Source organism: Xyrauchen texanus, chromosome 10, assembly GCF_025860055.1.
Source record: "Xyrauchen texanus isolate HMW12.3.18 chromosome 10, RBS_HiC_50CHRs, whole genome shotgun sequence".
In the NCBI taxonomy this organism is placed as follows: domain Eukaryota; kingdom Metazoa; phylum Chordata; class Actinopteri; order Cypriniformes; family Catostomidae; genus Xyrauchen; species Xyrauchen texanus.
In genome coordinates, this window is record NC_068285.1 from 18,714,650 (window position 1) to 18,741,069 (window position 26,420).

The following is a 26,420-nucleotide window of genomic DNA, read 5'->3' on the forward strand; positions in this document are numbered from 1 at the left end:
CACCCTGGATTATAACTCGTGACTCCAGGAGTGGTAGTAAACGTCAATACTTGCAGATATACCCAGGCGCCCGTGATGCTCTTTCTTTGAGAGATTTAATTTACCGATTAAATTGTGGCCCTGAAAAGAAGGATAGGTGCCTATAAAAAATATAATGCTTATTGATCTTCAGTGATGGATAAAATCTCACAAGAGATTCATAACAATGTTTTTATAAAAATCAAATTGTTATAAGGAATCTTAACTGTTGATCGACAGCCATTTCTGTGTTTATCATACAGGGAACACCAAAAAAAAATTACTGGTTTTGCCATGTTTTTGATTAAGGCACACTTTTTTTAATTTTATGTGGCAATATCAAGCAGGGCCGTAGCTAGTGGGGTGAAAGTTGGTAACGATTCTAGGGGCCTACAACAAATTCTAAACTGTATATTTTTAGGAAAGGGGTCCTGACCCATATAGAGTCAGGGTGCCCAGAATACTTTGCTATGGCCCTGATATAAAGTGCCATTCTTTGATTACCTTGAAGCACTGTTAATAGTTGACCCTCTGGTCTTTGGTCATCACAAAACGTACCATAGTATTATCATGTTTTTGGACATTGTACCATGGTAAAAGGATGAAGCATTTACATATTTCCATTGATCATGGTATAAATAATTGGGGGGTTGTACTTTCTTTTTCCAGGGGGCACCTCTTCCCCACACCCCCTGGAATCTACGCCCTTTATTCAGTATAATTATACCAAAAATGTACCATTTAGCCCCGCGGTACGTTTTGGGATTTTTTTTAGAATGTACGCTATCACTTCACTTCTTGTATTAAAAGGGTTATTTCTGACTTTCGGTATATATATAATGATAAAATATCTCCCCCATCCGCTGCATATGTCCCGTGCCTGTTATCTTTATTGGCTCGCGCGGCAGGACTTCCCGTCCGGAGTCACGTGCTTGATCAGCTGTTCAGCGGCACATCCGCCTGACTCGCGCGAGCGTGTTTACATGCAGACAGCTCGGCACAGAATGGGCAGACCCGCTTGAAGCTTTGCAGGTAAAATATGCGGCAGTTTCCCTTTTCTGTAATAAGACTGCATTTTACGACTGTCCGCGTGCTCTTCAAATCTGAATCTAGCGACGTCAAGTGCGAAATGTGATGTAAGGATTCATATCGGAAGTGTGGAGCTGCCAGACCCATAAGGCCTTTACGCTCAGAATATTCATCAATAAGTATTATACTTTTATCAAATATGATTTTCATAATGTTAAACCCAAACACTAAGTTCTGTCGACAAAGATATACAGTTATTATAAGAAGCATTTGAGTTTGGCTTGTAGTCGTTTTATTACAGATATTAGGGTGCCTGTAAATCTCAAATTATGTTTGATTATGTAATGGATGGTTGTCTTGTCTACATAAAAAGTTTAATGTCTTCCATCCGCTCTATTCTTTCTTTTTCTTAATTGTATCGCATGACTTTAGGGAAGATGATGTTATATTTGTGATGTACATTTCTCTACATCGAGTTCTGATGCAGGGATTGCATTTTTGCTGATTCTCTCGCTCTCGCTCTCTCTCTCTCTCTTTCTTTTGTTACTACGGTAGATAACTGATATGATGTCCAAGATTGTAAATCTAATACTGTTCCGCATTAAACGCAAAAATCCATGCAGTAAAAGTAGTTATCAAAACATCATAATAAAGGTATAATAAAAAAGATAGATAACCTAAAAGACTATTAAGATTGGCCAATACTGATATGTCATGCATCATTAGTTCTGATTAGGTAACTTTCACATTTGCAGCAAAGTTTTTTTTTTTGGTGCCTTTTAATGGTTCTGCACCCTTTTATGTTTTTGGTTAAATGTTTTGACATTATGATCTTACTTGGGAAGTTAGCTTTGGATCTGAGGGCTCAGAGTGTGAATAACAGAACATAACTTGCACTGCCATCACAAGATCAGCCTGTAGCACACATTCACACACACTTGGTGTGACATAAGAATTCGGCATCTGTCATGCTGGAGTGTCTAATGTATACAAACCATGTCCGATTTCAATTACCTCATGAGGTTTAGTCGATTTATGTTTGGAGAAAGCTTGCTAGATTAATCTCAACTTGTGCAACACTGAATAGTAACTTTTTAAAGCTCAGTAATAGTAGAAAACAGTTCTATGATTTGGAAGAATTTGGGAATGTCGAAGTTGTTTAAAAACAGAAATTCATCCACGATGATATAGAAACTTGTTTGAGGGAGCGTGTTTATGTGGTTGTCTTTATGTGCAGTCGCATGTACAGTATATGATGTACATTGATTTTGGGACATGTGTGCACATGCTATTGATAATTTAGTACTCCTGTATTATTGTGACTAAGCAGTTTACTGCACTAACATAGTGTTTCATAATGCTGGATTTTTGAGTTCACACAGTAAGCTTTTAGAATTCGTGGGAGTCATGTCATTGGTGCAGGAGTCCTGCTCTCTAATTGGCTGATGAAGTGAAGGCATGTGAGTGTGTTTAACAGGTTTACGCCTAGCCAGCTTCTGTAACTCTCCTCATCGGGTTTCTGCTACTGTGTGCTACATCCACACACTTAATAAGCTGGATGAAAACGCAAAGATGCACATAAAAATGTATATGCTCGATTGAGGTGGATACATTTTTTTTATTTGATAAGAAGAAATGCACATAAACTATGATGGAAACGCATTCACTGAATAAACTCCTATTTAATTTATTAGGAATACAAGATGCGCATCAAAAAATGTATGTGACTGAATAATTAATTCATGTCTGGACTAACCATGATTTTGTCCTTTTGAACACATGGGATGGAAAGGCAGCTTTATTTGCACATTGTCTTGCAATATTTTGTATGCATTGAATTTGCAACTTGTATGGAAACATAGCTACTGAAATGTAGCTTTTCTGAGCTATTTTCTATCTGATGAAACTTTTAAATGTTGAGCAGATTATTTAGTGAATTTTAATAGTCTAAATTAGATTTCTATTTGCATTTGTAGTTCTTTAAATGGCTATTTCACCTTGTTGCAGTTGTGAGATTATTTCGGAAAGGCATGTTTGTTTTGTTGCCTTATTCTGATTTCGGACAGGTTTCTGTTTCAGTAATTCTCTGCAGTTGTTTTTCAGTTCCTCATTTCATTATCTTACTTACACATGCATTCTCTTTATGAGATAACTACAGTTCAATCTGTAATCAGAAATAAGCACATTAAACAATTCACCTCACTAGTCCTGTTAGTCACACTCTCCTGTTGGAAACGCAGATTCATGCTTGATTCTACTATGAACACAGAACACAAATCACTTATGGGTATCTTCTAGAGTTTAGTGATTTTTTTATTTTATTTTTAGCTATCTGAAAGCAGGTAGGGAGCACACTTGTGCAACCTGGTCTCATAATAAAAACGTGACTTTACATAATAATTTTTTCTATATACAATACATGTTATATGTGTCTCCAGGTACAATTCCTTGTAGTTTCCAGGTGAAATGAACAGAGGTGCTACAACAACTGTTTTATTCACGTTCACTTATATCACAACTTTAATGGCTGAATTTGACTTAATGAATACTTGTTTTTCTCTGTTACTCAGACCCTGCTATTTTATTATATCGCTACACTTACTCTAATGCAATTTTTTTTTTTTTAAATGATACATTTTAATGCTTGTATTAGAGACTATTGTATTAATTAGCAGTGGGACTACAAGCGAATATGGGCCGTTCTAGAAGCGGCACAAATTATGTGGTTAGTTCAGAATTTTTTTTCATATTGCTTCTGCATTTGAAAACACTAATGATAGGTTAAGGCATTGACAAGGTACGGATGTATTTGTTTAATGTTTAGTTTATATTTTAAAACACTTAGGCAAAAGTTTTACATTAGGGAGGTATGTTTTACAAACATACCTAAAATTCACTTTAAAACCTCCTCTGAATATGACACCATTTTACTCGCTTCTGGCGCCCCCAGCTGGACATTCCACTGAAAACCTGCAGCCAGATGTCAGGGTGACAACAGAATATAAACTGATGATCTTTTCTGTGATATACTGGATGATCCTCTCTGTTCTCATGGCTAATTCCAAACAGGATTTTCTCTTTGGTTATGCATGTATGCATTAGTGTGTCTGTATGGATACACAAGCACTGAAAGTTGGTCCTGCATCTGAATCTGAGTAATTTCTCCCACCACCACAATTATTTGATTCAGCGGTTAATGCATGCATGCTGTGTGGAATCAAATATGCAAGGATTTATTTTAGGATTGATTGCATCAGTGCTGCCGTTAGCCTGAAGCTGTAGCAGTAGAGGCAGTGTATCTATCGTAAAACAGGCTGAACATTAAGCAAAGGTTTTATGCTAAATCAACCAAATAGTTCAGTTACATAGTGAAACTTCATACTTCCACAATTTAACCACATTTGTCCATAAAGTTACTTGCTAGTTATAGAAGGCTATTTATTTTTACTTGTTTTTACATCATAATATAATTTTTTGTGATGATCTGTGTGTTGAATTCCTTTGTGTATATGGTACCAAGTTGGTCAATTTCATTATAATTTTTTTATTTAGCTTAATTTAATTATTATATACACTCACGTAAAGGATTATTAGGAACACCATAGTAATACTGTGTTTGACCCCCTTTCGCCTTCAGAACTGCCTTAATTCTATGTGGCATTGATTCAACAAGGTGCTGAAAGCATTCTTTAGAAATGTTGGCCCATATTGATAGGATAGCATCTTGCAGTTGATGGAGATTTGTGGGATGCACATCCAGGGCATGAAGCTCCCGTTCCACCACATCCCAAAGATGCTCTATTGGGTTGAGATCTGGTGACTGTGGGGGCCATTTTAGTACAGTGAACTCATTGTCATGTTCAAGAAACCAATTTGAAATGATTCGAGCTTTGTGACATGGTGCATTATCCTGCTGGAAGTAGCCATCAGAGGATGGGTACATGGTGGCCATAAAGGGATGGACATGGTCAGAAACAATGCTCAGGTAGGCCGTGGCATTTAAACAATTCCCAATTGGCACTAAGAGGCCTAAAGTGTGCCAAGAAAACAACCCCACACCATTACACCACCACCACCAGCCTGCACAGTGGTAACAAGGCATGATGGATCCATGTTCTCATTCTGTTTACGCCAAATTCTGACTCTACCATCTGAATGTCTCAACAGAAATCGAGACTCATCAGACCAGGCAACATTTTTCCAGTCTTCAACTGTCCAATTTTGGGGAGCTCTTGCAAATTGTAGCCTCTTTTTCCTATTTGTAGTGGAGATGAGTGGTACCCGGTGGGGTCTTCTGCTGTTGTAGCCCATCTGCCTCAAGGTTGTGCGTGTTGTGGCTTCACAAATGCTTTGCTGCATACCTCGGTTGTAACGAGTGGTTATTTCAGGCAAAGTTCCTCTTCTATCAGCTTGAATCAGTCGGCCCATTCTCCTCTGACCTCTAGCATCAACAAGGCATTTTCACCCACAGGACTGCCGCATACTGGATGTTTTTCCCTTTTCACACCATTCTTTGTAAACCCTAGAAATGGTTGTGCGTGAAAATCCCAGTAACTGAGCAGATTGTGAAATACTCAGACCGGCCCGTCTGGCACCAACAACCATGCCACGCTCAAAATTGCTTAAATCACCTTTCTTTCCCATTCTGACATTAAGTTTGGATTTCAGGAGATTTTCTTGACCAGGACCACACCCCTAAATGCATTGAAGCAACTGCCGTGTAATTGGTTGATTTAGATAATTGCATTAATGAGAAATTGAACAGGTGTTCCTAATAATCCTTTAGGTGAGTGTATATGTGTGTGGTTTGACTTAATCATTCGTCTAGTTGTCTCTGGGGCATTATGTTAATTTTCTTCACTGCACTTCACTGCACTTCACTGCAAAGGATCCTGAGAATCCCCACTGTAACAAATGTAATCAGGCTGGTTGTTTCCGTATTCAAGTAGATTAAAAAAGTGGCAATGGCTGGTAATACTTCAGACATAACAGTTTGTAATCATTATCATTTATTTGGATAATTTTGTTCACTTAAAACCTATAGTGATTGTCATTGTATATTGTTGTGGTGCCACTGCCACCCCACCTCCAAAGGACATTTTTCGAGCATAATTTGGTTACAAGATTGCCAATAAACCACTGTCATTTATTATGTATGTGCTGCATGGGCATTGTTGGTGTGCTGAGATATTAGATCAGTGTTTATTAGTTTATCTGCATAATTAATAAAGGACATTGGCTTGAATTGTTTGTGTTGACAACAAAAAACTACCTTATTAAAAAAAGAACAATTGGTTTAGGCTTAAAATAGAAAACAATGGACAGGCTGGCTGGTTTTCCATAATACTGTCACATTATAGTTGTCTGGCTTTCTATTGTGAGACTTGCATTGTTGTTGTCCTTTTTGCCTATGAATCAATTCCAAACAGTGCTTGGCACTGCCAGTGTGTTTGCTTACACACAATCAGAGCAGAGGAACAACCATCTCACATATTAAACCGGTCAAATGAGAGCCCTTTGTTAGCCTTTTTATTGTAGTCAAGATTGTGTTGTTTGCATGTTTCAAACATATTTTGCACATGATTAGGCATGTGTGCGCGCACCTATGTTAGCATGGCTGGTTTTACAGGTAAATAAATGCTAAGCTGTGTCCCAAATGATGCACACTATGCACTAAAAATATACACTATGTACTCAATTTTCAAAGTGTAGTACTAATGTTTTTTTTTTTTTTTTTTTTTACTACACCGAAGCACTCGCTGTGTTTCACCTGACAAAGGTAAATTTGAAACGCATACAGGCTGCATTTCCCAATAGCATTTTAAGCCAAAGTAGATCGTAGAAACCATTGGCGGCAATGGTCTCTAAGATCAGCTTAAGCTATCTTGGAGACGTACACCATTAATTACAACTGTTGTCTGGCCAGCATTAACTTCCGCTAAAAAGGACAAGCCATGACCATTGAGTGCATCAAGTGTCCAGCATTCCAGACTTTTTCTTCTTTTTTCAATCGAAGTAGTACATCATCTGGGTACATGTAGTATACTTCTTTTTGTTGCATTTTCAGTACAAACATACTACTTGCACTGCTTACACTACAAAATGCTGTTGAATAGTGCAGATGTGTGCGATTTTGAAATTGAGACACACCTACACATTTTTGCATATTAGTCTTGAGGAAATGGTCCTAATATATCATCATCCTGTGGTTGTAGTATGCACATTTTTAACTCCAGTAGGGATTTTTGGAAACATGCTTCCCGGTACTCTAAAATAGACTTGTACTCTGCGTCTGAATTAGAAACTAAACTTTTACTTAAAAGTAATATTTGGGATTCTATACAAGTTGGGCTCAATTAATACCATTTATGGCATAATATTGATTACCACAAAAATGTAATTATATATATATATATATTACTCATCCTGAAAATTTAGGCACTTTCAATGGAAGGGAATGGGGCCAATTTTAGGGTTTAAAGGCAGGATTCAATGTTTTAGAAAAGAGGTCAGAATTATTTTTTGTGGTTGTCAACTTTATGCCACAAATGCTGTTGATTGATGTCAACTTATATTAAACCCAGAATCTTCCTTTAGCTACAATTTGCTGTCCACTAAAATGACTAATTTTAACATTAATCCAAGCAAACAGAATATGTTCAACATGAATATGGTTGTGTAACACTGTGAGATCATATTCAGTATATTCTGATGCAGTATTTTCTCTTTCATTGTGAACAGACACATTACTTGCTGTAAAATTGAGGCATTGAACCTTTTTGGGAGAACTTGGACATGGTGTAAAACTTAAACATGGTTCACCTGAAGCAAAAAAAACCCACAGAAATTAAATTACTGGAATTATATGTTCTAGTATGTCTCAGTGAATACTGTTAAATAATTCATTTGTGGTTGTTTGTTGTCAGATTAATGGTTAGTGGACTGTTGTCTCCACTGTGATCAGACCTATGAGGAGAACCAGGCAAGTGTAACAGTGAGTATCCAAAGGTTACCTATTTAGATACACTTAAACATATAGCCTAATAAAAGCATTCACCTTTCAGTTAGTGGGTTAGAGTTCCTGTCTCTCTTCTCTGGTTTCTTCTGTTGTTGCTTCAGTCCTTCATCTCTTTGTGGTGTGTGTATGCTGAAATCACAGTCTTAATCACTTTTCTCTTTGGCTTCACAGGACATGCAGCACCCAAATTTCGAGACGCAACATCCGCTGCAGCAGGACGAACAAGAGACTGGTTATGACCCTCTACAGAACTACAACAAAAACAGAGGTAAGAGGCCCATTTACATTTAATGTAGACCTTTAGAGTTTCCCAGATTTGTCCCAATATAAACCAGGTTAACGGAGAGACAGAGATGGAGGGTGACAGCTGTGAGTTTTAGAGAATTGTAAGTAAACATGCTGTCAGCCTTTCAATATTCGTCAGGACTAATTAACATTGGGAACCATATAAGGGCTTGGCAGAGAAATTGCTTACAATATGAGATCACACACACATAGTAGTTGCTTTGTGGGATATAAAATAACTTATAGCAACTTGGCACAGACCTTTAGACTTTTCTGACTCTATTTTCTGACGTCCTTTACTGTCGGAAATAACAGGAAACATGGTGGATGCCAGGTTAATTCATACATATGAAGGAACTTATTTTCATATTAAGGAACTTATTTTGACAGCATAATACATATTGCTCAGTTAGCCTACTGAAGTTAATGGTATTTTGGTCAAATACAAGCTATTTTCACAGTGTAACACTGTGCAAAATGCATCAAATGGTTGCTGATATACAAAAATGTATATGACCAAAACTGCAAGCCTTAACAATTAGTTGTATTTAGATAAATTAATAAAACCTGTCATTCAAAACAGAAACCAAACTCTCCTCCACCATGTTGAAAGTTTTGGACTCCTCCCATCTCAGGAACTCTGGTATCTGCATTTCATTCAAATCGGATGTGGGAGTACAACATGCATAGAATAGTTGCAGATATATCCAGAACTCTAGATTTCAAGTCAACAAAGTTTGTTTTGATAAACAATAATTTTAATATATATTTTCTTGTTCACTTAAGCTTTAACTTTAATGTGTGACCAAAAAGGATACATTAACATTCACACACCAGAGGTGGTCTTAGGTCTTCTAACCAGAAATGATATATAAAATACATATTTCACAGTATTTCTGTTGTAGTCCCATAAAAATTCATGTATGCTTCAATGGCAATATTTCATTGGAATTTCAAAGTTTGCAATGATCAGAGAGATGATCTCTCTCTCTTCTCGATCAGAAGATTGTGTAATAATTGTGACAGGCCTAGATTTGTAGTTTATACAGATTTATGATTACATTTGATTCCAGTGTTGTTTAGATCATCACTTCTAATTTCATTGTTTCTTCTGTCATTTTGTCTTTTTTTTTGGTTTATTTTCAGGAGGATCGCTAGATAGTGCTACCGAGTCAACATTTCAGACATACAGGTCTCTCAAATAATGTATTCATTATTCTGATGGCCTCGAAGGTCATAATGCATTTGAATCTACTGTATATGGAGTGGTTTATTTCAATCTTACAGCCTTTTTTTTTTTACATGTTGCTTACAGAAAGGAATGGGATGACTTGTTCCAGAACAGTAACTACCTGTCTTGGATCAGGCAGGCAGGCATTAATGGACGATTACGGAGCAGCCGATTTCGCAGTGTATGCTGGAAGGTAAAGGCGTGTAGCCACAATGTTTATGTCTAATAACTAAAACATATGTGATGCATAAACTATTTCATGTTTGAAAGCATTGATATCCTAATTCGACTGTATATTGATTCCAGATTTATCTGGACGTCCTGCCTGAAGATAAGAGTCAATGGATCATCAGAACCAAGGAGCTCCGAGCACAGTATGAGAAGATCAAAGAGATGGTATTGTGTGCATCTGAATGTGTCAGAGGTTTTACATGTTCAATGGATTTTGAGGTTAAAATCATGAGTCTGTCTTGACCTGCAGCACATTACTAACCCTCGCAAAGCTGCTGGCCAACAGGACCTGATGGTGAACAACCCACTCTCACAGGATGAGGGGGTGAGAGAACATCCAAATACAATTCAGTTAAACAAGGGAATACCTGGATGTGTTCCTCACTATTGGATTGACATCTCAACCTTTGCTTTTCTCTCTCTGTTTCTCTTTGCACTCTCTCTCTCTCTCTCTCTCTCTCTCTCTCTCTCTCTCTCTCTCTCTCTCTCTCTCTCTCTCTGTCAGAGTCTATGGAATAAGTTCTTTCAGGATAAGGAGCTAAGGGGGATGATCAAACAGGATGTGTTACGAACGTAAGTGTCTGAATCGCCTACACATGTATACACTGGCCCCCGAAAGTATTTGGAAACTTTTCGGCACTTAAGTCACTCTTAAAAATTTATAAAAGTATTTAATTGTGTTCACAACACAATATCAAGCCAAGCTGCATCTACAAACAAATGATGCTAGACCTTTCACACTGGTGCACATGCCTTGTGTAGTTCTCATAAGAACTATTGACTTGTTCTACAAAGTCAGATAACCAGAAGTGCTCAAATACTTTGGTATTTATTTTGAACAACATGCCTACCCTACTGTATTATCATGTGAAACCTAACTTTGTGAAATGTTTTACTTGAAAAAATGCTGCTGCGTTAATATGTTGTTATATAATGCAAAGACATTCATGCATACGTTCAGTAACCACTTTAATACACCTACTGCCATGGCCAAAAGTATTGGCAGTGATTTACATTTTGAGTGTGGCAAAGTTTGCTGCTTCAGTATTTGTAGATAATTTATTCACATGTTTCTATGGTATACTGGAAAACAATGATAAGCGTTTCATAAGTTTTAAAGGCTTTTAGTGTCAAAAACACTCAATATATGCAAAGAGTCAATATTTACAGTGTTGACCCTTGTTCTTCATAACCTCTACAATTCACTCTGGCATGCTGGACATCAGCTTCTGGGCCAAATCATGACTGATGGTGATGCGTTCTTGACTTAGTGCTCGAAGCTTCTGCTTGTCCACTCTCCTTTTTGAGGATTGACCACAGGTTCTCTATGGGATTAATATCTGGGGATTTGCCTGGCCATGGATCCAAAATTTCAATGTAATTATCTTTGAGCCACTTCATTATCAGTCTTGCCTTGTGACATGGGGCTCCATCATGCTGGAAAATGCACAGATCATCACCAAATTACTCCTGGATCATTGGGAGAAGTTGCTCTTGCTGGACTTTTTGATACCATTCTTTATTCAAGGCAGTGTTTTTGAGCAGAATTGTGAGAGAGCCCACTCCCTTGGATGAAAAGCAACCCCACATATGGATGGTCTCAGGATGCTTCATTGTTGGCACGACACAGGACTCATGATATCGTTCACCTTTTCTTCTCCGGACTATCGATTTTCCAGATGTTCCAAACAGTCGGACTTGGGCTTCATCAGAGAAAATAACTTTGTACCATTCTTCTGCTGTCCAATCCTTGTACATCCTGCAGAATTTTAGTCTGTCCTTGATGTTTTTCTTAGAGAGAAGTGGCTTCTTTGCTGCCCTTCTTGACACCAGGCCATTGTCCAAAAGTCTTCACCTCACTGTGCGTGCAGATGCACTCACACCAACCTGCTGCCAATATTGAGCAAGCTCTGCACTGGTGGTGACACGATTCCATAGCTGACTCCTCAGGAGGAGACTGTCCTGGCACTTGCTGGACACTCTGGTACTTACTGAAGCCTTCTACACTGCAGTTGAACCTCTCTCCTTGAAGTTCTTGATGATCCGGTAAATGTTTCTGTCAGGTGCAATATTCTTTGCTGCAGTTTCCTTGCATGTGAGGCAATTTTGATGCAAAGCGATGATGGCTGCATGTCTTTCTTTAGAGGTAACCATTGCTAACAAGAACACAGGGCCAAAAAAACAGTGAAATTTCACTGCGAAACACAAAATGTATGTCACTGCCAATACTTTTGACCATGGCTGTACTTAATCATATGATCTAATCAGCCAATCGTGTGGCTGCAGTGCAAAAAAATCATGCAGATGCAGGTCAGGAGCTTCAGTTAATTTTCACTTCAACAATCATAATGGGGAAAAAAATGTGATCTCAGTGATTTTGACCATGGCATGATTGTTGGTGCCTGATGGGCTGGTTTGAGTATTTTTATAACTCCTGAACCCCTGGGATTTTCACGTGCAACAGTCTTTAGAGTTTACTCTAGAGATCACATTTTCTCCCCATTCTGATGGTGAATGTGAACATTAACTGAAGCTCCTGACCCGTATCTGCTTGATTTTATGCAATGCACTGCTGCCACACGATTGGCTGATTAGATAATCGCATAAAGATGTAGGCATACATGTGTACCTAATGAAGTTTTCACTGAGTGTATTTGTGTGGTTTAAGTGTACAAAGACTTTTGGGGGCACCTGTAAATCTTTCTCATTGCCTATATGCAGGTTTCCAGAGATGCTGTACTTCCAGGAAGAGGATGTTAGGACGAAGCTGACTGATATTCTCTTCTGCTATGCAAGAGAGAACGAGCAACTATTATACAAACAGGTTTATACACATTTTCTGACAAATACCACCGCACACAAGATAACCCGTCGGACTGGCTGAGTCAAATCTCTGTGTGTTATTGTGCCAAACTATGAATGCATTTTTTAATAAATCATAGGAATATGAATAGTTTGCCCTCTAATTTTCCCCATTCATCTTTCTCTCTGTCTCTTCTACAGGGCATGCATGAGTTATTGGCTCCTATTGTGTTTGTTCTTCATTGTGATCACCAGGCATTTCAGCATGCCAGTGAGACGGCCAATCCCAGGTCTGACCTATTTACCACAGACATGTCTTGCTGTTATACTGTCACTCTGTTAATAGTGGGGTAGTTGACAAATAAGGAGTATATGGACTTTTTATCGACATCAAGATTTTAGGTTAAAATGTATAAATATACAGAAGCAAAGTGTATAGTTTAGTACTTAGATCTGCTCACCATTTCCACATTTATTTTCAGCATTTTTATCCCTTTTTGCCGCCAGTATTTAATTTTAAATGGTTCTGCAGTGTTGACTAGAAAATATAAAAAAGGTAGAGAGTGGTGCATCTGTTTATTCAGTAAAATTCACGCTAAAACTTAGCCAGTGAAGATGACATTTAATTTGACACGATCAAAAACAAGGGTGTGAGGGGTAGAAATACAATTAGTTCAATATGTATGTTATGTATATGGGTATCTTGGACATAAAAGGATAGTTAACTCACCCTTAATGTCGCTCCAAACCTGTATTTATTACTTCTGCGGAACACAAAATAACACATTTCGAAGAATGTTTCAACTGGTTTCTGTCCATGCAATGAAAGTCAATTGGGTCCAAAACAATATTGGACCCCATTGACGTTCATTGTGTGGACAAATAAAAAAACAAACACGAGACATTTTTCAAAATATCTTTTGTGTTCCACAGAAGAAAGAATTATAAACCGGTTTGGAGCAACATGAGGGTGAGGGATGAGTAAATTGATGACGATGTTCATTTTTGGGTGAACTATTGATAGTACGACATGTTGAACAGACTGTACTACATCTGTATATTTTTTTTTTTTATCATTGCTGTGCTAATCTTGTTTTGCAGTGAAGAGATGAAAGTCCTTCTTGATCCTAAATTTCATGAGTATGATGCTTAGTGAGTACCCAACTATGTATTGTCACACTGAATGACTTGTAAAATGAAATTGGTCTCAATTTACTGGACATTCCCTAAACAAATTGCTCAATCTGTCATGCCTTCCTGTCTGTCTTTCTCTCTCCAAATATCTCCACAGTGCTATGTTTTCTCAGCTCATGGAGACCGCAGAACCCTGGTTCAGTAGTTTTGAGCGGGAAGTCAGAAAGGTAAACTGTAATTATACTTTATTATTTGCTATCATTGTGGGGCAACTTATTTATGAACATTAATTATTTCAGGGTAAAGAGGAAATGCTAACCAGCATCCCCTTTGCAAGACCGCAGGACTCCGGCCCCTCTGTTGCCATAGTGACCAAAGTCAACCGAATTCAGGACCAGCTACTAAAGAAACATGACATTGAACTGTACATGCATCTCAACAGACTAGAGATAGCTCCCCAGATCTACGGCATGTGAGTGTTTATGAATAGATTTCCCGACTGTAGTCAGTAGTGCATATGGTCAATTTAGGATTAAAGGAATATTCTGGCACTCTATGCAAAAGTTGCATGGTCATGAGTTGAAAGATTGTATATATCAGGTTGGTTAGCGATTCTGTCACACGAATCTCATGCCAACTCGTATAATGGTTGTGTTTTTGGCTACACTTTCGAAACTGTGTAATAATTGTAATAACATTGTAAAAGACTGTTTATTTAATGCGTTCAATTCAGTGTGATTAACTATACAAAAAATAATGCAGTTATTTATTTCCCCAGACCGTATTAAGGAATATTTCTACCTTCTGAGCATGCTTTTAGCAGGGGGCAGTATGTGAATCTCCAGCTGTATCAAACCCAATTTAACCTGACACAGTGACCTAAAAATGCTGTGTATATGACATATCCAAAGTGAGAAGCTCCAAAAGCGTCCATCTGACGCACATGTACATTGACCTGTCCTCAGAAAAGACCTTGTTATAAATCTGTCTGGAACAGATTGATGAATTAAATTGCTGAATGGATTGCTGTGGACTGTAGGCCAATGTTAGTCTTATGTTTAATCATATGGAAATAATATATTGCCTTCTAAAGACACTTTTTGAATTAATGCTTAACTCATCTGCCACAATAATGTAATGCATTTAAAGTATCTGAATTTTTCTATTTATAATATATAATAGGGCTGCACAATTATGACAAAAATCATAATTGCCAATTATTTTCTTTTGATATTGTAATTATGAACATTCATTTTGATTATTAGAAAAATACTTATTTTGTTTGGGGCAGCTGCATGCCATATTCGTTATGTGGGCCATGTATCAAAAGAAGCTGAGAACTGCGTTCCTGAAATTAATTATTTGTTTAATTGCATGACATGGTGTTATTCACATTTTCAATAAATTACACAGTATAATTTCGATGATGAGCATTACGGATATGTCTTTAGACTAATTAAGCGCCTCTGACAGCCCAAAACACATGTTTGTAAATAGATAATTTTGGAGCAATGGTAGCACAGTACGATTATATAATTGCGACAGCTGTAATTGTAATTTTGGTTATTGTTTTGAAGAATTGTCCTAATATGAAATATATTTATAATGATTTAAAAATAAATATAAATATTGAATCGCTGTATATTGCATTCTTGTTATTTGAGGGCCTTTCTAAGCAAATATATACACACATATGTGATTAAGAGATTAATTGCGATTGATTGATTGGCATGTAATTAAATCGTATAAAAATTTTAAACGATTGACAGCCCTAATTTTGTATTATTAGTATTTTTTTTTTCCCCTTTTCTCCCAATTTGGAGTGCCCAATTCTCACTATTAAGTAGGTCCTCGTGGTGGCGTTGTTACTCTCCTCAATTTGGGTGGCGGAGGACAAGTCTCAGTTGCCTCTGCTTCTGAGACCGTCAATCTGCGCATCTTATCACGAGGCTCGTTGTACATAACACCATGGAGACTCCGCACGTGCAGGCCCATGCTACATTCTGCGATCCACGCACCATTTAACATGCGCCCCATTGAGAATGAGAACCACTAATAGCGACCACGAGGAGGTTACCCCATGTGACTCTACCCTCCATAGCAACCGGGCCAATTCGGTTGCTTAGGAGACCTGGGTGGAGTCACACGGCACACCCTGGATTAGAACTCGTGACTCCAGGGGTGGTAGTCAACGTCAATACTAGCTGAGCTACCCAGGCCCCCGACAGCCCTAATTTCTAACATTTATTCACGTTGATGTACACCCCATAAACTTAAGTGGATAACTATACAACATTTTGCATTCTTTTTCAAACTGAGGAATGTGTCTACAAGTTCTCTGTTTTTGTTTGTGTAGACGCTGGGTTCGATTACTGTTTGGGCGGGAGTTTCCTCTGCAGGATCTACTGGTCGTCTGGGATGCCCTCTTTGCTGACAGCATCACCTTGGACCTGGTGGACTATGTGTTCGTTGCTATGCTTCTGTACATCAGAGATGCATGTGAGTTGGTTTCTTTTATTTTCTCTATTTCGTTTCCAACAAACACACCAAATATAATTAAGATAATCCTCTCCAGGGCTGAATAAAATTATTAGACCATGGCCTCAGCCTAAACTCTATGGGTATTGAGCTCCACTAAAAGATATTACAGCTGGGGGCTTAGAGGTGTTGCTGGCTACTGGCCACTCATGAACTTTCACTGGGGTTAGTTAAAACGTAAACGGCTTTCACTGTGTCCAGTCTTATCACATCAATGTGGCCCAAAACAGCTATTGATATGCAGATGAGCTGGCTTGTGCTTGCTGGCATTTAGAATAAAGTATCTTCATCTGTAACATGTTCACTGAAGGAGATATAAAACACAAGAACAAAGAGCTCTAGAAGAACTTGATCAGTGTATAGGTACATTTGAATGTGCTGTAACTGTTACTGTGTCATCCCTGTCGTAGTGATCGCAAGTAACTTCCAGACATGTCTTGGTCTCCTGATGCACTATCCTCCTATAGGAGACATCCACTCACTTCTGCTAAAATCACTATTCCTCAGAGACCCTAAGGTATGGTCATACCTCGTCTTCTATATTGACCTTTTTTGTATAGTTTAATCCATTACAGTGTGGTATGAAGATATGGCCCCAAAAAAGTGTTTGGGCACTTTACCTATACTTATATGTAATGTCATTGCTTTAGATAACATAATATCAAACCAAGTGGAATTCATTTTGAAGAAAGTTAGCACAAGCACACTTTTCAAGCAAACATAAAGTTTTAACATAAGAAATGTTCTGTTTGGCATACATTATTGGAATATGTTAGGACATCTCTGTGAACTTGAGGGTAATTGACAGTATACTTCCACTAAAAATCAGCTTGGGACTCTTAGTTAAAAGAGATTGGAAAAATGGGTAGTAATATTAGTTCTGAGATAAGGTTTTGCATAATCTGTTTATAAATGCTACTTTGTGTTTCGATATCTAATAATGCATTGAAATTCATACATTAAGTGTGGCATAAGTGTCCAAATATTTTGGGTGTTACTTTATAAGTATGCTAAGTGGTGTCTGTTCAAAAATGTAGTGATTGTCTCTGTGCTCATTTGCTTTGAATAGGTGCTTAAATGTTTGACAGAGTTAGCCAGAGCATAGTCAGTCTGTCAAGACACGCTAGTGTTTACTCTGTTAAAGAGTCAGAATGTGAGAGATGGAGAATGACACAGTTAAGAGAGTGAGAGAGCACCTTAAATGACAATGGAGTTTGAACTTTTCACTGGTATTCCTTCTGGAATTGTTTCACATAAGCCCCAGTGTCCCAGACACAATTTAATAAGAGAGTTCGCCCAAATATTTTAATTATCTCATTTACTCACCCTCATGATATCGCAGATATGTATGACTTTTTATCTTCAGCAGAACACATTTGAAGAAAAATAGAAAGAAATCTCAGCTCTGTAGGTCCTTAAAATGCAAGTGGATGTTGACCAGACCTTTTTGAAGCTCCAAAAGTCACAGACAATCAGCATAAATCTCATCCATACGACTCTAGCGGTTAAATAAATGTCTTCTAAAGATATATGATTGCTTTTGGTGTGTAAAAAATCTATATAAATATAAACCATAATTTTCGGTAAGCTTCACGAGAGGGCTGAGTTCACACGGTCTCTCGTGTGACATATTCGTGTTGCCATGTTACAGACATAATCTCAAGTTCTTCGAGATATATAGGAAAACCACACAAACGCACCATTGTGAGTAAAGAAACTGATACAAATACAGATCTAAACCAAAACCAACTAGGCTTCTGTACAGTGTTCCTCTTACACCATTGTAAACTGCGCTGCTCCTCCAGGTGTCGTACCTGCGTCAGTTCTAGCACAAACATGCCAACATGATTGCGTCACACGTGCATACCGCTGCTGACCGGATGTGAAGCATTATAGTTTAAAAGTTCTTAAATATTTATCTTTTTCGCACCAAAAGCAATCTTGTCGCTTGAAGACACTAAATTAACTGAGCTAAGATATTTAGCTGTTTTTCTTCAAATGTGTTCTGCTGTATAAAGAATGTCATGCACACCTGGGATATCATGAGGGTGATTAAATAATGAGAATTTTCATTTTTGGTGAACTAACCCTTTATAAGCCTCATTCAATATTAAAAGAAGAACATTTGCTTCTGATATTGAATCAGTTATTTGGTCTTACATACAAGACTTAGTCCTAAATGTGAATGGATCTTTTGTATGGCCAGCTTTGAACACTTCAAACATTGACTCAAATACCAGCTTTGCAAGTCATTTGCATAAATACAGTAACTGAGAGTCAATGTGGCTGCTAAATTTACACCACCTGTCAAAAGCTTGGACGCACCTACTCATTCTTTATTACTATTTTGCATTTTTTTTGAATAATGGCGAAGCCATCAAAACTATGAAATAACAAGTATGGGAATTATTTAGTGACCAAAAATAATCTAAACTATCTTTTTGTATCCCACCTGCAATGCTTTTGAACAGAATTGATGGAGTTTCCTTGAAACTCATCCATTTGATACATAAGAAATTAATATGTAGTACTATTTATATTTATTTATAAAACTCATTTCTAGCATTTACGCAGATCACAAAGTTTTGAAGATCAAAATCTTTACTTGTGTATGTTCCACACATAACTGGTCCCAGATCTGCATTTTCATACAGGTATCATTTAACAGTTTTTTTTGTGTAAACTTAGAATAATCCTCGGCCAGTGAACTATCAGTTCCAGCAGAACCTTGACTACTACAAAACACGTGGGGCTGACCTGGTCAACAAGACTCGGTATGCTTTTAATTTGTGTTTGTACATTACTTCTATTCATCTTGTTGAGTGTGTTAGGGGCTGTTCAGATCAAATGCATTCTTGCACTAAAATAAAGCTAGGTGTGCAGCAACAAATGGAAACTAACGCTCGATGTTTTAAGTTCTATGACACCGTATTTAAAATTTAGCGCACCTGTGCAACAAGCTGAAAAACAGCGCCGTGGCACAACGGTCAAAAAATGACCGTCTAGAACATATTTACGCAGATGGACACAAAATTGTGTTGTTTAATTGGCTCCCTACACTTTGTAAAGGAGACATTAAACATCTTTCAGCATTTGGATTGAGACTTGTGTCTCTGCAGAACAAAAATATGTGTTTCACAATCAGTGGGCGTTTTCAAATGGGGATGGGTGTTTTTCACCACATTTTGCCTATTACACTGAGATGCCGTACTTTCATTGGATAGTTGAAAAAGCCCATTCTGATTTGAAAACGCCCACAGATTGAGAAATGCCCATTATTGTTCCGCAGAGACCTATTCTTCCTAGGATTAGACAAGAGTTTTACCATTACAGTGGTATATCATTTTTCACTCCCTCTAGGGCAAGCACTAAAGCAGCACCTCTCAACATTAATAAAGTGTCCAGTTCTCTTCTCAATTTTGGCCGAAAGCTTATCGCTCCGATGGGAGTTGGGCCCAGCGGGATCTCACCAATTAACAGTGAAGTGATAACAGCCCCGCCCGCACAAGCTCCAGTGCCACATCCATTGGCTGAGCCTCTGTCTTGCACCGCCCCCTCAAACACACATATGCAATCTCAACCACACCCTCAAATGCAGCATCAGCACCGACTGCTGAAGTCAGAGAGCATGCCTGTGCACCTGAGCAAAGGTGAGTGTATATACACACACCCTTTTCACCTCTAGATTGGTGTTGCATTGCTAACCATGTTGTTAGACGTTAGAATAAATGTTCCTACTTATTAAAGTTCACTCAAAAATAAAAATTCTGTCATCAGTTATTCACGCTGTTGAACACTTATAAGACTTTTTCATCCGTGGAATTCAAAAGAAGATTTTAGGCTGAATATGACAGTGAATGGTGACTGAGGTTAACATTCTGCCTAACATCTTCTGTTTTCCGCGGAAAAAAGAATGTCATAGGGGTTTTGGACAATGTAAAGGTGCCTAAATTAGGTGAACTGTCCCTATAATGCTTAAACATACATGGATTATTGTATGCTGCATGGGCTTAAGCATAGGTACAAGTGACAGAATATTTGTGTTTGTTTGTTAGACGTTGGTCCTTGTGGCGGTTCTCAGATATCTCTCCCAGCCCAGATTCACTCTGATACCCAAGGTAACCGCTACCATGACAACAATATCAGCAACGGAGTGTGCATGTGTGCTGTGTAAATGCATTCGATATTTTCCTGTGCATGTGATGGTACACACTTTAACTGACTTTGATGTGTCTACTTTGTAATCAGTGTAATCCATGCATGTGTGTCTAATGTGAATTCATGCATTTATGAATGATGCTACTTTTTGCCACCAGGGGGCAGAGAGTAAAGCCAGTTTTACGCAAAATGATTTTTTACTCTCACATTGATGCTCTCAGACACATTAACACATCTATACTAAGGAAAGCCTTTTTCAATGCATCTTTTTGCTTTCAGACACAGACCGTGTTGATAAAATACTTTGGTATTTGTTCTGAATCCACTTGTTCCATAGTTTAAGCTCTTTTTGCATTTCCTTTTTTTGCATCCCCTACTATAAGCATTAAGTTTATACAGTGTAATGTTTTTATCTACTTAACCTTTTTTTTGGGGGGGGTGTGGGCATTTTCCCGTTGTCCTCTTCCTGTTAGTTAGCTTGAAGTGAAATACTGGTGTTTTTATGGTATTGTTCTTCTGCGATTTACTGTGCACTGTACAATTGTGTGTTTACAGCTTTGTGGTACTATGTTGTCCTAATAATTTTCATTTATCTGTGCTTGTGTGCAGTGTTTTAGAAGTCACCTCTCCATTTATCCTGGTCTCTGTCTGATAATGACTTTTGTTGCTGTTCTTTGTTGTCTACATTACAGGCCACACCTCCAGGACTATTAGCTCCTCCCCCAGCATTGAGAGTTTATCTGGTGGGCGGGACCATGCAATGTCTTCCCCTCCTCTTCCTGTGTCTGGGGGGCGAGAGTCCAGCACATCCCCTCCACCGTCCTCTGCCACGAAGAAAGACTCTTTCTTTATTCTCAGTCGTTCACGGTCCCACAGTAAATCTATAAACAAGAAAGACACGGTGAGCAGAATATTTCACCATCAGTTTTCACTCAGCTTAATTATTTCCAGGATAAAACTTTTTAGCACCTGTATTCTTTGTGTTTTATTGGCCCTGCGTGTGTGTGTGTGTGTTTGTATTATTGCATAGGAGGAGCTGGAAGCCCAGGTGTCGTTCTTACAGGGTCAAATTAACGATCTAGAGGCCATGAGTAAATTCTGTGCCAAGATGATGAATATGCACATAGGTGAGTCAGTAAACTGTGTCTGTGCAATAGAAACAATGGCGATAGAAATTGAATGATTGTGCTTTGTGATTGATTGACTGAACAGGCAAAATTCAAGATGTGATACTGCAGGAGCATCTGGAGAAGGAAGATGAAGTACTGGTGTCACTTGCTGGACTCAAACAGGTATGAATTGTGTGTCTTTTTTGCCAAAATGAATGCATTGGGTCTAAATAGTTCTATGTATTACACAGCTCTCTGGAATACTTAATTTTTATTTGTTCAGTCTTGGCATTCTGTGGCCAATGTTTTTGTGTAATAATTGCTAAACTGTATAAGTGACCATTGTCCCATGCACCTGGTTTTCAACAGCTGTACTAGTTTCATACAATATCTCTTGTATCACAGTTTTTAAGCATTAGAGCTGTGACATCAGTTTGCAGTCAACCTGGAAGAGAATTAGCATTGGAGTCTTTGGTTCCCCGTGGAATTTCCTATGGGTTTTATTATTGGGTTTTTCAATTTATAGTAAAATAAGATCTGTGGTAAATGTTACTTAAAGAAACTTGGACATTTCGTTCTGAAACATAAATTACACCCAGTGATACCTCAGACGTGATTTTTGAAGGCGGCTTCAGAATTCACATTTACTGTATGATTGCTTGTAATTTAAGTTGTAGGAGAAAACATCAAATTATCTTTGAGTAATGTTTACCTAAGACTTTTTTAGTTATAAATCCCAAACTGCCCTCATAAAAACCCATTGGAAAATCCTGAGGGGAAACCATGGCTCAAATTATAGTTATTTTTGGACTACAACTTGAAGAGCTCTATATAGCTCTGTTCCCGGCCATTGCAAAACATACACACATTTTTTTATGTTTTGGGGCAAATGTCCTTCAAAAACAAAACTTGTCCACTGTGTCTTCAGTGGCTCTGATGCTGGGAGTACATGAAGACTCTTATGTTCACTTTTACAGCAACAACAGAACACTTATGATGTTTATGAAGCTGAGACATTATTCTTCTCACTGTATTTGCTCCAGCACGGAAAAAATGGCGGACTGTGTGTAGATCACTCGGGGGAGGATCTATGATAATAGGGGGGAGTCTGTCAACAGTCATGGGCGAGGCCTGCTCTTTAGTGACATCACGTTAGAGCAGAAACGAAAACCGTTCATTTTGACCCACTGTGTTTTTGATTAATAGGAATATATGAAAGAGAAGTGGGTGGACTTTTATTATTGTAGGGTGGTTGCACACACACTGCTGACTCACGTTTATGTACAAACACCATGTAAAAGTGCATTTTGCATAATGGGTCCCCTTTAAAGAGACTTTGATTCCACTCAAAAAGAGGCATTTACAACATGGTATAATAAATGATCCGTGGGGTATTTTGAGCTGAAACTTCACAGACACATTCTGGGGACACCTGAGACTTATATTACATCTTGTAAAATGGGGCATAATAGGTCTCCTTTAAACATCCCATCACTTTTTTTTATAGACAAACTAATTTTATAAACCTTTATAAACCTGTTTCATGTTCACTATTGATTTATTTTGGGGGAAAAACAATGTTAAAAGTGGAATGCTGTACATTCAGCCGTTCATTATCACAAAGTATGATCCTGAAAACCCTGTTTGGGATTATTTTGCTATGATACCTGGCTGATTGTACAATGTTCCTAATATATATACTGTATATGAGAAAAAGTAAATACAAATGTAACACACTGAAAGCTTCATTTACAAATATAATTAGAGGTTTCTCTATACCCATTTCTGTTTCAAGATTAAGGACATCCTGAAGGGGTCTCTTCGATTCAACCAGAGCCAGCTTGAGTCAGAGGAGAATGAAGAGATCACTATAGCTGATGATCACTACTGCTCTTCTCAGTACAGCACACTAAAGAACCAGACTGATCCAGATGGCTTGTCTACAAACACAACTGATTCTACAAACAGTCTACAAAATGCTCCACAGCGCTACAACCTCCAGGAAGGAGACATGGTAGAAGAGAAAGAACGAGAGGACGAGAAGGTCTTGACCACTGAGAGTTTCACCACAATACAAAAGCCACAGGTTTGAGATGATTATACAGTAAAAAGCATTGTTGAAAGAATACTTCACATGGAAAGTATTTTAATTGTATGTACACATGTATAAACCAATTGCAAAATTGTTTTTCATTGTCTTAGGCTGCTGAGCTGAGAAACTGGGACGACTACATCCTGGTCTTGCAGGATGGAGAACCAGCCGAGAGTGTGGAACAAAGCTTGACCACCACAGCTCCACCCTTCAAGCATGTGCGAGGCCTAATTAAGGCGGATTTCCGAGACCCCTTGATGGGAGCCACATCTGGGTCTTCTAGTCCAGATGATAGCAGCACTCACAGCAAAGACTCTGACTTCACTATAGTTAATCCTACTGACTTTTGAACCTTGACTCCCCCTAAACATGACTTTACCCATCTTCAACACTTCAATCCTGTAGGGGGAAAACTTTGCTGGCTGTTTGCACACATGAATGCTGATTGCCTTATGTGCACCTATGCCCTGATACTGAAACCCTAAACCACATATTTCCAAAATCTCTGACCTTTGACTGTGTATTTATGTTCTAAGTGCATCCTTAGTCAAAACTGCTCCTTTCTGTGTGCCCTAAACTCAAACCTATTGTTCTGTTAATTAAATCTATAATCTAAAGCCATAAAAACTGCCTCAGTTTAGTCAAATTCTTCATACTGTAATTTTCCTTGAAAATGCCCTAATTGCTGAAGTTTTGGCCTTCTCATTGCCTTTTAGGTTGAAACCCTAATAGTCTTTTTTTCTCCTAGATCAATATCCTGTGAAGTATTTTTATTAATAGACACTCTCTGCCTCAGACAAAAGCTGTATTCTGCTTTACTTTTTCTCCCTACTTTTCTCAGAGTACTGACTGTAGCGATAAGGATGAGACACTGATAAATGCTTAATCCAGCAGGAGAGAGCAGCTTATTTATCATCAACATGGACTGATCCTCTCTTTCTCATTCACTCATTCATCATTGATTGTTCATGAACCTGTGCCTGAATAGTTGTCCTTTTTCCATTTTTGTTTATTTTCTTTTTAGATTGAGATTTTAGTCCATAGGCCACAACATAGGCATTTGTTAAATTATGTATTTCTTTTTCATATTTGTCATTTATTTTTAAGCCAGTTATATGTAAAATTATGTTCTAGTGTTTCTCTGATGGTGTAAGTAGTCTCATTTAGTCTCGATTCCCGTGGTAACTGTGTATTGTTTTGCACATAACACGAGGGATGTTCTAATCCTGATATCCTATTAACTCTGGATGAATAAAAAGCATTACTCTTGCCTAATCCAAAGCTCTAGCGTGCCGAGATGTTTCTTTTTAGCCATTTTCCTTTCCTCCAGATAATGTTTTTTTTATTCGTTTCCCTGTCTCAACCTCGTGACTCCTATCCTGAGGTCACCAGAACCGGCTGGATCCAGCTCCATTCCTGCTTCGTGTTGGACTCCACGTGTCACTGTGTGATGATGACTAAATGCAGCCGGTGCCAGCCAAACATCACTTCAGTCTATTACGATGGACTTCAGAGGATGAACTGATGCCAACTCCAACCATAAGACATGGGACACTTCATATGCCATTGCCTGAACCTTGGACTTAGGATAGACCTCACCGAAATTACCGGCCAGGTTGAACTGCGACGTTCCTTACTGATCTCTGCCTTCATCTCCTCGGTCTAATGATGGACTACACTCTTGAAATGGAATACATGGACTACAAATTTGCCAACTAACAAGGACAATTGCATCTATGTGAACTTCTGCAGTTAATACAGGATGGACTTCAAAGTCATTAATCTTACAGTTCATAAAAAAAATCTTTGTTTCAACACTGACCCTTAACACTTACTTAGTTTAATAATTTTAAACCATGACTTGCACTCGGGGATGGATTATGACTTGCAAAGTCCCTGGGGCCAGTTATCTCCAAGGGCCCCCCCTCCACACAAAGGGGTTCGTTGTTCATGCCCAAAAGGGTTTTCAAGCAGGGGCAATCACCAAACTAGATCGGCCAGCCTTAAAGACCAGGGCACCTCCGGTAAGTCAAGGGCCCCTGAGCACTGGCCTCATTGTCCCAGTCAGTAATCCATCCCTGCGTGCACTATGCATAAGTAGTATTGGCATTATATTCATGATGTTAGCCAGAGGGGAACTGACCCCACAGTGAGTCTGGTTTCTTCCTAGGTTATTTTTCTCCATTAACCAACATCTTAGGAATTTTGTGTTCCTTGCCACAGTCGCCTCCGGCTTGCCCACTGGGGTTATTAATACAATTATTATTTCATTACCTAGCTTTAAATACAATACACAATCATATTTTTGACTCATGACTCATCGACATTATAGACATTACAGTTTTATCGTCTGTTAATGTCTGATCTTCTGTAAAGCTGCTTTGAAACGATGTGTGTTGTGAAAAGCGCTATACAAATAAAAAACTTGACTTAATTGAGTACTCGTTCAGCTTTTTAATATTCAGCTGGTAAAAACACTACTTGGATATTGCAAATTGATTTTCCTGTGTGAAACAGCTTCTCTCACCTAAATCTTGCCATTACATCTCTGTGCATTGGTTGGCGCTGTGGATGCGTGATGGTAAAGGGTGGTTATATTTCTCACCCACACCTATAATATAGCTTCAGAGACATGGATTAAACCACTGGAGTGATATGGATTACTTTTAAGGTGGCCACCATTCACATGCATTGAATGGACCAACAGAGCTGAGATATTCCTCCAAAAAGTCTTTGTTTGTGCTCTGCAGAAGAAAGAAGGTCTTACACATCTGG

General features: G+C 38.3%; 1 protein-coding gene across 2 annotated transcripts; it reads left to right on the plus strand.

The window, feature by feature from the left end:
- The first annotated feature begins 959 nt into the window (after positions 1–959).
- Positions 960–26,067, plus strand: tbc1d5 (TBC1 domain family, member 5). Of its 2 annotated transcripts, none has more exons than XM_052136511.1 (23): positions 960–1,050; positions 7,974–8,041; positions 8,237–8,333; positions 9,497–9,542; positions 9,666–9,774; positions 9,888–9,977; positions 10,063–10,137; positions 10,318–10,385; positions 12,534–12,636; positions 12,816–12,904; positions 13,716–13,766; positions 13,906–13,975; positions 14,048–14,220; positions 16,105–16,247; positions 16,697–16,803; positions 18,975–19,060; positions 19,647–19,936; positions 20,342–20,404; positions 21,137–21,345; positions 21,475–21,571; positions 21,657–21,736; positions 23,349–23,639; positions 23,756–26,067. In XM_052136511.1, exons 3-23 carry the CDS (start codon positions 8,240–8,242, stop codon positions 23,993–23,995), a joined length of 2,574 nt encoding a protein of 857 aa, XP_051992471.1. In that variant the 5' UTR covers positions 960–1,050; positions 7,974–8,041; positions 8,237–8,239; the 3' UTR covers positions 23,996–26,067. The 2 variants fall into 2 exon arrangements, with proteins under 2 accessions (XP_051992471.1, XP_051992472.1); XM_052136512.1 differs by lacking the exon at positions 960–1,050 and adding an exon at positions 1,094–1,154.
- The last annotated feature ends 353 nt before the right edge of the window (positions 26,068–26,420 follow it).